Consider the following 14,198-nt stretch of genomic DNA (forward strand, 5'->3'; position numbering starts at 1 on the left):
ATTTTTATGATTGGTATTAACTTACAATCATAGGCTTCATATCGCCGGGCCATTAATAATTAAAATAATAGATCTATCTAAAATGATCTCGCGGGCCGAATATAATTGTACGCCAGGCCGGATATGGCCCGCAGGCCTTGAGTTTGACACCTATGCCTTATGTGAATAGGTTGAGTGAACTCAGCCTTTTCTCCTTGGAACGACGGAGAATGAGAGGTGACCTGATAGAAATATATAAGATGATTAGAGGCATTGATCATGTGGATAGTCAGAGGCGTTTTCCCAGGGCTGAAATGGTTAGCATGGGAGGGCACAGTTTTAAAGTGCTTGGAAGCATGGACAGAGGAGAAGTCAGGGGTAAGTTTTTTACACAGAGAGTGGTGAGTGCGTGGAATGGGCTGTGTGCAATGGTGGTGGAGGCAGATATGATAGGGTCTTTTAAGAGACTCCTGGATAGGTACGTGGAGCTTAAAAAATAGAGGGCTATGGGTAACCTTAGATAATTTCTAAGGTAAAGACATGTTTGGCATAACTTTGTGGGCTGAAGGGCCTGTAATGTGCTGTAGGTTTTCTATGTTTCTATGTCTATATTCACTATGTATGCACCGGGAAAAACAAACACACAAACTAAGTACACATTTAGGGTTTACAGAATGGAGAGATTGCTGGCAAGGACAGCATCTACTTCTCATAACTGCCTTCATGATTGAGGTTCAGCCTCCTTCTTGTATTGTTGCTGATTGTGGTGAAGGTACCTCCACAATGTCTAGGGTTGGCAATCCCAGGATCTAGCCAAAGTCGGAATGATGCGCAACTTGGAAAGGAGCCCGCAGCCAGTGATATTTCCACGCAACACACACAAAATGCTGGAGGAACTCAGCAGGTTGGGCAGCACCCATGGAAATGAACACACAGTTGATGTTTCAGGCCAAGACCCTTCTTCAGGACTGGAAAGGAGGGGTGAAGATGCCAGAATAAAAAGGTGGCATAAGAGGAAGGAGGATGGCTGTAAGGTGATGGGTGAAGCCAGGTGGGTAGGAAAGATAAAAGGCTAGACAGGAAGGATCTGATAGGAGAGGAGACTGGACAATAGGAGAAAGGGAAAGAGGAAGGGCAACAGGGAGTGTTGATAGGCAAGTGAGACGAGGTAAGAGGTCAGAATGGTGAATAGAAGAGGAGGGGTGAGGGAGGGATAATTTTTTACTAAATCAATATTCAATGCCATCAGGTTGGCGGCTACCCAGATGGAATATAAAGTGTTGCTCCCCCACCTTGAGGGTGGCCTCATAACTTGACAGTTACGCCTGAATTTCACACCGACCTGCAGCTATCTGGATTAAACTATACCGTAGAGTTCTGGGGGCAAAATATCCTGGATACTGAAACTGACTGAACAGTGGGGAGTGTGTGCATGAACTCTGCTGAGATACAGATCCCAAGGAATCATCATAAACAGGCTTGGGATGCCACTTGCATCATCAAGGACTCTTGCCATCCCGTTCATGCTCTCCTCTTGTTATTACTATCAGGTAGGAGATACAGGAGCCTCAGATCCCACATCATCAGGTTCAGGACTTATTACCCTTCAACCATCAGACTCCTGTGCCGAAGTGGATAACTTAACTTTGATCTGCTTCCACAACCTATAAACTCAACAACTCATGTTCTCAGTATTATTTTTTTTATTCACACAATTTGACTTTTGCATGTTGGTTGTTTGTTAGTCTTTGTTTTTCATAAATTCTACTTTATTTCCTTATCTTCCAGTAAATGCCTGCAAGAAAATTGATCTCAAGGTAGTATACGGTGACATATACATACTTTAATAACAAATCTTAATCTACTTTGAAATATGCTGGCATCAACATTTCCAGGCTAGGCTTGGAAAATCCAGCAGTATTTCTTGTCCAAAAACTGCTGCTGGAAGACATTGCCTGCTGAATACATGAGGTGAGAACAAGGATTGATTGAGCTGTCCACCAAAATGGTTGTTGTTAAATTCCACAGGAGAGCTTGGCCTGGATCAGGACAGGCCACATTGTAACAAGTAGTGAAGTAAATACACAACAACATACAAAATGCTGGAGGAACTTAGCAGGTCAGTGAGCTTCATGAAAGGAATAAATAGCTGATGTTTCGGGCTGGATTGGGAAGGAAGGTGGAAGGAATCAGAACAAGAAGGTGGGGAGAGGGGAAGTTGGAGGTGGTAGGTGAAGCCAGATGAGGGGGGAGATATGTGGATGGGGAGGGGAAATGAGGTGAGAAGTTGGGAAGTGAAAGGTGGAAAAAGTAAAGTGCTGAAGAAGGAATTTGAAAGGAGAAGAGAGAGGACCATAGGAGAAAGGGTAAATACATAAATCCAACCGATTAATGTCCAGGCTGTAAGTTAGAACCCAATGGAAACAGACACTGCCATCAGTATAGCTGGTCAGCTGGACTTGTAAAATAATGCTTCATGGAAGGTTATGTCCACTATTCTCTGATTAATCCCCATTCCACTGAACTCCTCAACTTGCTCAAGATTCAAGTGATGGACAATGGCTGGCCTGAAGAGTCATAAAGGAGAGAAAACTGAGAGCAAATAACAGATTCTAGAGCAGTATTAGCAAACAACTGGCCACAAACTGCTCACACATGACTGACTGCACAGCCGAACTCCCAAGAGGCTCATCACCAACAACGAGACAGCACACCGAAAGGAGGTGAAAGAGCTCAAGGCCTGGTGTCAGGCAAAAACCTCCACCTCACTGCCAACAAGACAAAGGAGATTGTTATTGACCTCACAACACTCATGCCCCTCTTTACATCAGTGGCACAGCAGTGGAAATTGAAAGCTGTTTCAAACTCCTGGGAGTGCACATCCCACACAAACTCTCCTAGTCCCAGAACACGTTCTACACAAGAAAGCTCACCAAATCTCTACTTTCTGAGGAAGCTGAAGCGAGCTGGACTATGCAAGTTATACTCACAACATTCAACAGATGTGTCATAGACAGCATTCTTACATGCGACATCACTGCTTGGTACAGAAACCACACTGTGGTGCATAGGAAGGCTCTACAGTGAGCGGTCAAAACTGCCCAACCCATCACCAGGATCAGCCTACATACTATCAATGACATATATATAGAAAGCTGCCAGATAATGGCCAGTAACGTCACGAAGGATCCCACCTACCCTGCTCATGGATTGTTTGTCCAACTCTCATCAAGGGGGATGCTACGTAGCACCCACGCCAGGACCACCAGACTCAAAAACAGTTCCTTTCCCCAAGCAGTAAGGCTGATCAACACTGCCACCCGTTAGCGCATCCTTCCATACCCCCAATGACCAGCACTACTTTATCATTTCCTATCAGTCACCTTATATACAGACACTCCTGTGCCTGGGGTCACTTTATGGATATACAGCCCATCTATGTATATTGATGCATCATCAATAACTCTCGGAGACAGGAGGTGAACTATAGGCTTTTATTAGCAGCAAAAAGGGAGCAGGACATCTCGGAGACTGAGGGAGGAGCAGTGCCCCAATTCACTTTATACCGGGGTCTGTGGGAAGAGCCACAGGAACAGTCAGCAGAGGGGCATGACCAGACAGGTATAGGTAGTTCACCACATTCACCCCCCCCCCTTTGTTTTAAAAGAGAGTCCCCATGGGGCGAAGTTATATTTACAGGTTAAGTCTATCAGGCGGTCGAATCTGTTGCTGCGATCTACATAGCACTGGTGGTGATTACACCGGTGCCGGTGGTTGTGCTGGTTCCGGCCTGACTTGAGGTGCCAGCCCATTAGGCGTCAGTAATCCCTCCTGTGTGTGCATCGCGCCTGGTATGGGAGTGTTGTGAGGAGTCTGTGCAGTGCTTGGTGTGCGCGGTGTCTTGTGGGTATATACATCGGTGGGTATGGGGTTCATAGTCACCGTGGAGTGTTCAGGATAGGGGTCTGGTGCTCCTGCGGGTGCCAGGTTGCGGACGGAGACCGTGTCCTCCCATCCATCAGTCAAGACCACGTAGGCATACTGGGGGTTCGCATGTAGTAGGTGAACCCTCTCGACCATCGGGGAGTATTTATTGCTCCTCGCATGTTTCCGGAGCAGCACTGGCCCTGGGGACGTCAGCCAAGCCTGTAGGGTGGTCCCAGTGGCAGACTTCCTGGGAAAAGAAAAGAGTCCCTCATGAGGGGTGGCATTGGTGGACGTGCATAACAGGGAGCGGATGGAGTGGAGTGCCTCGGGAAGGACCTCCTGCCAGCGAGAGACCAGCAATCCCTTTGACCTAAGGGCTAAGATTGTGCCCTTCCACACCGTGGCATTCTCCCTCTACACCTGTCCATTCCCCAGGCATTATAGCTCGTGGTCCTACTAGTAGCACTGCCCCTAGCCAGCAGGTATTGGTGCAGCTCGTCACTCATAAAGGAGGACCCTCTATCACTGTGGATATAGCAGGGATATCCGAACAGAGTGAAGAGCTGGCACAGGGCTTTTATGACGGATGTGGCAGTGGTATCGGGGCAGGGGATGGCAAAGGGGAACTGCAAGTACTTGTTGATTATGTTACGTTACACATTGCGATGGGTGGAGGGAAGGGGGCCCTTAAAGTCGACACTCAGTTGCTCAAAGGGGCAGGTGGCCTTGATAAGTTGTGCCTTTTCAGGATGGTAGTTTGCACTCAGACTTGACAGTCCCTGGTCATCGTCTTGATTTCCTCAAGGGAGTCGGGCAGGTTCCGGGCTTTCACAAAATGGTAAAGCCAGGTGACCCTCGGGTGGCGAAGATGTGCATGGAGGGCGTATAGCTGGTCGAGCTATGCGCTGGCACACGCTCCCTGGGATAGGGCATCAGGGGGCTCATTGAGCCTTCCAGGCCGTTACAGTATGTCAGGCAAACAGGCAGCTTATCCTGTGCCCCTCCACCAGGATGTCCATCATTGACCTTGTGAGCTGGTGTGGAGCGCTTTGGTCGAGGGTCACGGAAGCCAGAGTTGAATCGCCGTCTTGGTGTCTGGTAAGCACCCGTGGGTCAGAGGCGGGGCGAGGTGGTGTCGACAAAGATGGCCGCCCCCTCCTTGCCTCGCACGCGGCAGGCAGGCAAGATGGCGACCCCCATGCCTCACTGGCTTGGCGCTGCTCGACCCCACTCACAGTTTGGACTTACAGGCCTTGGCAAAGTAGCCCTTGCCGCAGCTAGAGCAGGTAGCTTCTCCGGCCGGGCAGCATTTTCGGGGGTGCTTTCTGAGTCCGCAGAAGTAACACTGCGTGGACTTGCAACTGGCAGCAGCTGTGGTTGACTCGCCGGCGGGAGATCGCGCACCTGGATAGCGTCAGCGTTGTGCAGAGCGGCCTCCAGCGTGTCGGCCAGCTTGATCGCCGTAAGTAAGGTAAGATCAGCGCGTTCCAGCAGCCGCTGGTGCACATACACTGACCTGATCCCCGTAACAAAGGCGTTTCTTATTAGCAGCTCTGCATGCTGTTCCGCTGTCAGTCCCCGGCAGTCGCAGGCCCACATGAGTGTCTGTAGGGCCTGGACAAACTCAGCACTCGACTCTCTGGCCCACTGCCGCCGTGTCGCTAAGTGATTTCTTGCATAGACGGTGTTCACTGGCCGCCGGTATTGCCTTTTGAGGGCATCCATTGCACCCCGGTAGTCTGGTTGGTCCTTGATCATGGAGTAGACCCCTGGACTGACTCTGGAGAGGAGAACCCTGTGCATCGTGGCAGGGTCGGTCACATGAATCTCCTCCAGGTACGATTTGAAGCAGGCTAGCCAGAGTTCAAAAGCGTTGCCGGCTTCCTGGGATTGTGGGTCGAGATCCAACCTGTTGGGTCGTAAAAGGCTCTCTGTGTTTTAAAATTGCTGTTAATAAAATTGATGCACCATCAATAATTCTCGGAGACAGGAAGTGAACAATAGGCTTTTATTAACAGCAAAAAGGGAGCACGACATCTCGGAGACTGAGGGAGGAGCAGTGCCCCAATTCCCTTTATCCAGGGGTCTGTGGGAGGAGCCACAGGAGCAGTCAGCAGAAGGGCGTGTCCAGACAGGTATACATAGTTTACCACATATATACAGTAAGCTATCTTAAGTATTTTAATTCTTCCTGTTTTTCTGTGTTCTTAACCTTATTTTGTTTTCTTTTTGTGCTGCATTAGATTGGGAGTACCAATTATTTCATCTCCTTACACTTATGTACTGGAAATGCAAGAAAACAATCTTGAATCTTAAACAATCTTGAAATCAGCAGGGTGCAGAGCAGACTGTTACAGACCAGTGAGTGCAGAAGGTGGTGGAGAGGATAAATACATGTTGTTTCAAATTGTTCTGTACTTACTGTTGCTGGAGGTCACAGGACCCAATAAGAACAAGAATGTACCTATTTAACCAGCTCAGAGGACAGGGAAGCATGAGTTGTGCTGCACTGGTTGGTTATTTAGTGCTTAAATAAAAGCTAGTATTTACCAGATCAAAGACTGAAAGCCAAACTGGGGCCCAAATCTGGGCATTGTATAACATCCTGATGAAGGGTCTTGGCCCAAAATATTGACTCTTTGTTCCTCTCCATGGATGCTGCCTGACCTACTGAACTCCTCCAGCATTTTATGTATTTTACAACAGCAGCTGTCAGTGGGGAGATCTTATGCTGGAGAAAATTTGCTTTGACAAATGAAAATCCGTCTGAAAAAAATCCTGATGGGCATTCTTATACTCAGAAATGGGCTAATTGATTTCTTTGGGCTTAGCCTGATCTTTCGCTGCATGACACCATATTTTTCAGAGTTTTGTAGAGAAATCTTTAGGAAGTTCACAAGTTTGTTTCTCTGGATTTTTAAACACAGTAAGACACTTGGAAAGCTGAAGCCTATTTCAAAAGAGATTAACTTTATATTTCACAGGCAGCAAGTGAATATAGAAGGTAACTCTCAACACCTACTTATCCAAATGGACCAAAAGCTTATGGGATAAAATTAACAATATCCTGCCTCTCTTCTCTGCCCTGCCTATCTCATTTTTGCCATACCAAATCTTTCAAACTTTCTTTCTGCAATAAACAGAAACATAGAACTGTACCACTCACAAATGGACCCTTTCCATCCTCCTCATCCACATTGACCATGCTGCCTGTCTATATTAATCCATTTCCCTGCCTTTCCTCTCCAAGGGCCTTTTAAACATTATAATTTTAGCTGTCTCTATCAATTCCTCTGCCAAATCTATTCAGATAACCACTAGTCACTGTGTAAACTTCTCCCTCTGATCACCTTTAAATGTCTCCCATCTCACCTTAAACTTGTTCCCTCTCATTCCAGTCTCCCTTGCCATAGGGAAAAAGCTCTGACCATCTATCTTATGCCCCTCACAATTTCATAAACCTATAAGGTCATCCCTCAATCTCATGTGTTCTAGTGAGAATAAAAGTGACTAAATGGAAACTTTATCCCAATTCAAAAAATATCCTTTTAGAGCAGATGCTATCTACAGTGAGTTCCTAAAGCTCAGCAATTAAGAACTTAAGTCACAAATCCACAGCTTTAATGTTCACTTCTAATAAGAGGAGGATATCCGTGGAGATCTCAGAATGTGCTGTAATTACGACCATCTTCAAGAAACCGGACAAACCTGACTCTGAAAATTCCAAAGAGTCACCTTTTCTCAGTGGCCAAAGTGCAATTCCCTGAATCATGGTGTGTATTCCATCCATCCAGAGAAACAGTGGATATGATTGTCACCGCACAACCACCCCACAAGAAATGAAGGGAGCAGCACCGGACACTGTACATGGTTTAAACCTCCTTAAACTCTTTGAAACACCTTCTGCAAGTTTTGCTCCAAGACTGTGATACAAAGAGAAGGACATCATATCCAAACCCACTCCAATCGTCGAATAAGAAACACTTGTGTACCTCAAACAAGAGCCCCTAGCAACTGAGATGGAGATATTTGGAATTTATCAGGAAACAAATGTAACACATATTTTTCTTTTCTAAATTGGTGAGGTCAAGGGGCAATTCCAGTACCCCCTTATCACTACCCCACATTCAATGTATTAATTTAGCAGAGACCATGGGCTATGTGTTATCAGGTCCACAATGGATAAATTCACTGAACCAGTGGCAGTACAAAGTTCACAGAGAGAAAAGATATGATGTATAAAAGGCACATTATGCAAATACAAAACATTTGCTAAAATAAGATCAGAAATAAATATTTCAAATACTTTTATTATAATTCAAAAATCTTTTCATGAAATGGCAAATCCATTTTATGTAGTAAATAACATGATAATGGACAGATCACAATAATTAACTGTTCAAAAAACCTGTAGGATCTTTAGTCTGCGAATAACCCAGCTGTGGTAATGACAACAGATCATTCTCCACGCTCAGGGAAGATCAAATTATAACTCTAGAATGTCTGTCTGCCAGCCACACCTAGGCGTGGCTCTTTACCATCTGAGTGGTACCCTGACAACGCAGCTGGCAAAGCTAGTATGAAACTTAGCAAACATGTCATCCCAATAACAACTTTTCCCGTCACTGCATCTCCTGTTCTACCTGGAATTTTACAGGTGCTCTTTGTTTAATAATATGCTACCTGGTTGGTGCACAGGATTGTGAGTTTTGTTATTGATCAAGGCATTACCCATGTGGACAATGGGCTTCAAAGAATCATACAACACAGAAACAGGCCCACAGCCCATCTTGTCCAGGTTCCTCATTGCTTTTCCCATCTAAATAGCAGAAAGGTGGTTATAAGATTCATTTTACTTACTCTCTGTCGATCACAAGGCAGGTCACTGTTTCAGCTGCAATCACATTGGCTGTCCTCACATCCTCCCTGCAAATACAAAGAAAAGTGAAATTTTAAACAAGGTTGTAAATCAAGGCTGTGTACATCATCAAGGCTTGTTAGAATGATAGGTGTAGAGCAGCTTCTAACTACATTGCAAAGGAAACTACAATAGAAAAGAGAAGGCTAACATAATAATTAAATACATCATTTATAGTAAATATATATATGTGTGTGTGTGTAAGACAAAATACCAACAGAAAATGTGATTTACTTGTGGTAGTGTAGCGGTCCGCGCGGTGCTATTACAGCTTGGAACATTCCAGAGTTCAGAGTTCAATTCTGGTGCTATTCTGTAAGGAGTCTTTGTAGGTCCTCCCTACTGAATGCTTGGGTTTTCTCTGGGTCCTGCAGTCTCCTCCCACAGTTCAAAGGTTGGTTTATCTGTCATTGTAAATTGTCCTGTGAATAGGTTAGGGTTAATCGGGTTTGTTGGGGGTTGCAGGGGCTGTGTGGCTTGAACGACCGGAAGGGCCTTCACTGTATCGCTGAATAAATAAAAATAATGAAAGATAATATTAGATCAAAAGAAACAGCTTACGAAGTTTCCAAAAGTAGTATACCCGAGGATTGAAAATGTCAAGGGAAAGGAAAACACAATATGAGAGTAATCTAACAAAAAAACTAAAATGAGGCTGTTAATGCTCTAAACATGAAGTAATAGGTTGAGGCAGCATAGCAGTTACTGTAAGTTACTAACATAAGTTACATAGCAGTTACTAACATTCTTGCAGGAGTATTTGCCAGTGCTGCTCGGGGGGGTTTAAACTAGATGTGCAGGGGGCAGGGATCCAGATCCAGAGGGTTGGTCAGAAGGTGCATGGGGTTAAATGTGTACAAGGTTTGGGTGATCTTGAGAAGGTCATCAAAATTCAGGGTGCAATTTGCCCGATGGAAGTTCAAGGAGCTGGGTTAGGTACAGTAGACAGTGTTTTAAGCAAAGAGAGGAGGAATGGGCTAAGAATTCTATACTTGAATGCGCGTAGTGTCAGAAATAAGACAGATGAGCTTGAAGCTCAGATGAAAATGGGGAACTACGATATTGTTGGGATAACGGAGACATGGCTGCAAGGGGATCAGGCCTGGGAATTGAGTATACGTGCTATCGTAGAGACAGAAATATGGGAAGGGGGGTGGGGTGGCCCTGTTGGTGAGGAATGAGATTCAGTCCTTAGCAAGAGGTGACTTGGGAACAGGGAAAGTAGAGTCTGTGTGGATTGAGCTGAGGAACAGTAAGGGTAAAAAGACCCTAATGGGTGTTGTGTACAGGCCCCCAAACAGTAGCGTGGATATTGGGTACAAGTTGATTAGGGAGTTAACATTGGCATGTGCTAAAGGTAATGCAGTCGTTATAGGAGATTTCAACATGCAGGTGGACTGGAAGAATCAGGTAGGTGCTGGACCCCAGGATAGGGAGTTTGTGGAGTGTCTAAGGGATGTATTTTTGGAACAGCCTGTGCTTGAGCCAACCAGGAACGAGGCTATTTTGGACTTGGTGATGTGTAATGAACAGGAATTGATCTTGAAGTAAAGGAGCCATTAGGAAGTAGTGATCATAACATGATAAGTTTTTATCTACAATTTGAGAGGGATAGGGGCAGATCAGAGGTGTCAGTGTTGCAATTAAATAAAGGAGACTACGGAGCCATGAGGGATGAGCTGGCCAAAGTTAAATGGGCGGATGCCCTGGCAGGAAAGACAGTGGATCAGCAGTGGCAGATATTCTTGGGCATAATACAAAAGATGCAAATGCAGTTCATTCCAATGAGAAGGAAGGATTCAAAGAGGGGGAAGGGGCCACAGTGGTTGACAAAGGAAGTCAGAGATTGTGTGGCATTAATGAAAAAGAAGTATGACAGGGCTAAGATGAGTGGGAATACAGATGATTGGGAAAGTTTTAAGGAACAGCAGATCTTAACTAAAAAAGCAATACGGAGAGAAAAAATCAGGTATGAGCTCAGTCTAGCCAGGAATATAAAAGGGGATAGCAAAAGCTTTTTTAGCTATGTGAAGAGAAAGAAGATAGTTAAGAACAATGTTGGCCCCCTGAAGAAAGAATTGGGAGAAATTGTTATGGGAAACAGGGAAATGGCAACAGAATTTAATGCGTACTTTAGATCTGTCTTCACCAGGGAGGACACAAGCAATCTCCCAGATGTATGGATGGGCCAGGGTCATAAGATATCAGAGGAATTGAGACAGATTGACATTAGGAAAGAAACTGTGATGAGTAGACTGGTAGGACTGAAGGCTAATAAATCTCCGGGTCCAGATGGTCTGCATCCGAGGGTTCTAAAAGAGGTGGCTCAGGAAATTGCGGATGCATTGGTAATCATTTTCCAATGTTCCCTAGATTCAGGATCAGTTCCTGAAGATTGGAGAGTGGCTAATGTTGTCCCACTTTTCAAGAAGGGAGGGAAGGAGAAAACGGAGAACTATCGCCCTGTTAGCCTAACGTCAGTCGTGGGGAAGATGCTTGAGTCCATTATTAAGGACGAAATAGTGGCACATCTAGATGGCAGAAATAGGATTAGGCCGAGCCAGCATGGATTTACCAAGGGCAAATCATGCTTGACTAATCTGTTGGAGTTTTTTGAGGGTGTAACAAGGATGTTAGATGAGGGTAAGCCAGTAGATGTTGTGTACCTAGATTTTCAGAAGGCATTCGATAAGGTGCCACATAGGAGATTGGTGAGTAAAATCAGAGCTCATGGCATTGGGGGCAGGGTTTCAACATGGATAGAAAACTGGTTGGCAGATAGAAAGCAAAGGGTAGCAGTGAATGGGTGTTTCTCAGACTGGCTGGAGGTGACTAGTGGGGTACCACAGGGCTCTGTATTGGGACCACAGCTCTTTACGATTTATGTCAATGATTTAGATGAGGGCATTGAAAACTATATCAGCAAGTTTGCTGACGATACTAAACTGGGTGGCAGTGTGACATGCGAAGAGGACGTTAGGAGAATACAGGGAGACTTGGATAGGCTGAGTGAGTGGGCAGATACTTGGCAGATGTCATTCAATGTGAATAAATGTGAAGTTATCCACTTTGGAAGCTGGAACAAGAGGGCAGAGTATTGTCTGAACGGTGTCGAGTTAGGTAAGGGAGAAATGCAAAGAGACCTAGGAGTCCTAGTTCACCAGTCAATGAAGGTGAATGAGCAAGTGCAAGAGGCAGTGAAGAGGGCAAATGGAATGTTGGCCTTTGTTACAAGGGGAATTGAATACAAGAGCAAGGATGTTCTTTTGCATTTGTACAGGGCCCTGGTGAGACCACACATGGAATATTGTGTACAGTTTTGGTCTCCAGGTTTAAGGAAGGACATTCTGGCAATTGAGGAAGTGCAGCGTAGATTCACTAGGTTGATTCCTGGGATGGCAGGGCTGTCTTACGCAGAGAGATTGGAGAGATTGGGCTTGTACACGCTGGAATTGAGGAGATTGAGAGGGGATCTGATTGAAACGTTTAAGATAATTAAAGGATTTGATAGGATTGAGGCAGGAAATATGTTCCAGATGGTGGGAGAGTCCAGTACCAGAGGGCATGGATTGAGAATAAGAGGTCAGTTATTTAAAACAGAGTTGAGGAAGAGCTTCTTCTCCCAGAGAGTTGTGGAGGTGTGGAATGCACTGCCTCGGAAGACGGTGGAGGCCAATTCTCTGGATGCTTTCAAGAAGGAGCTGGATAGATATCTGATGGATAGGGGAATCAAAGGATATGGGGACAAGGCAGGGACTGGGTATTGATAGTGAATGATCAGCCATGATCTCAGAATGGCGGTGCAGACTCGAGGGGCCGAATGGTCTACTTCTGCGCCTATTGTCTATTGTCTATTGTCTATTGTAAGGCTATGAGAGTGCCAGCCACTCGGGTTCAATTCTGTTGCCGTCTGTGAAGAGTTTGTACATTCTCCCCTTGACCGCACAGGATTCCTCTGGGTGCTCCAGTTATCTCCCACATTAAATAGATGTAGGGGTTAGTAGGTTAATTGGACACATGGCTATAATTTTGCCACGTGTGCTCACTGGACCAGGAGGGCCAGTTACTGCAGTTACCGTGCAGTATCTCTATATAAAAATAAGTAACAAAAATGTTAAAAGTTACTGAGGAATGTATATAGCGGAGTGATTAAAGGCTTATTTGCAAAAGAAACAAAAATATGTGGAGAACACTTCTAGAGTGAATGAAGTGCTGAAGGAAATGGGTACTGTTTAAAAAAGATGGGAGAAATTAATAGGACTGAAATGCAATGAATTCCCAGGACCTTGTGATCTGCACTACAACTTATAAAGATAGTGAATGTACTGGTTCTCATCTTCCAAAATTCCATATATTACTGAAATTTTGCCACAGATTGAAAGATAGCAAATGCAACACAATTTAATAGAGGGGGAGTGAAAAGGGAAAGCTACTGACTAGTTAACCTAACATCAGTAGCTGGGAAAATGCCAAGATTACAATTAGTAGCAATGCGCTTGGAATATGTAAGAATACTAAAAACACTAAGAATATATTAATGAAAGCAAAATCATGCTTGACAGGTCTTTGAAAATATTCTGTGATTGTAACTAACAAATGAGTAAGAACTTCTCAGAGGGCCTTTGATGAGTTACCTCACAGGAAGATAAGCAAAATTATAGCACACAGGTTGCATTGTAATATACTTGTGTGCACTGAACATTAACTGCCAAAAAAAAGAGAGTAGGATCAAAACAGATCATAAAAACACAAAATGCTGGCAGAACTCAGCAGGCCAGACAGCATCTATGGGAGGAGGTAGTGGCAACGTTTTGGGCCGAAACCCTTCACTCCTGATGAAGGGTTTCGGCCCGAAACGTCGTCACTACCTCCTCCCATAGGTGCTGTCTGGCCTGCTGACTTCTGCCAGTATTTTGTGTTTTCATTTATTTCCAGCATCTGCAGATTCACTCGTGTTGCCTCAAAACAGATCATCCTCAGGTTAGGAGGCACTGAGTGGTTGGAAGCTGCAGAGATTAGTGCTGAGGCACATTTATTTCAAAAACATGAATGAAGGGATCAGCTTTAATATATCCAAATTTGCTGATACTAAGGCTGTGGCAGTGAAGTTCGTAAGAGAATACAGAAGCTTGGTAAGACAATAAGACCTAGGAGCAAATTTGGCTATTCAGCCCATCAATTCTGCTCCTTCATTACATCTATTATCCCTCTCATCCCCATTCTCCTGCCTTCTCCCATAAGCTTTAACGCCCTGAATCACCAAGAACCTATCGACTGTACACACTAAAGGCTGTGGTAGAACAAAGGACCCTACAGAAAATCCTGGCAATTCTAGACAATGTTTCTCATCCTCTGCATGCCACTTTGGCTGCAC

At 44.9% G+C, this 14,198-nt stretch overlaps 1 protein-coding gene across 2 annotated transcripts in view; it reads right to left on the minus strand.

Moving 5' to 3' along the window:
* The window catches only part of prkg1b (protein kinase cGMP-dependent 1b), a 730,867-nt gene that overhangs the window by 145,490 nt on the left and 571,179 nt on the right, over nucleotides 1-14,198 (minus strand). For both annotated transcript variants that reach the window (XM_059947430.1, XM_059947429.1), the window contains exon 8: nucleotides 8,767-8,832. In XM_059947430.1, coding sequence (XP_059803413.1) covers nucleotides 8,767-8,832 — 66 coding nt within the window. The remainder of the gene's footprint in view (nucleotides 1-8,766; nucleotides 8,833-14,198) is intronic.

Source organism: Hypanus sabinus, chromosome 22 (genome assembly GCF_030144855.1).
Source record: "Hypanus sabinus isolate sHypSab1 chromosome 22, sHypSab1.hap1, whole genome shotgun sequence".
Taxonomy (NCBI): domain Eukaryota; kingdom Metazoa; phylum Chordata; class Chondrichthyes; order Myliobatiformes; family Dasyatidae; genus Hypanus; species Hypanus sabinus.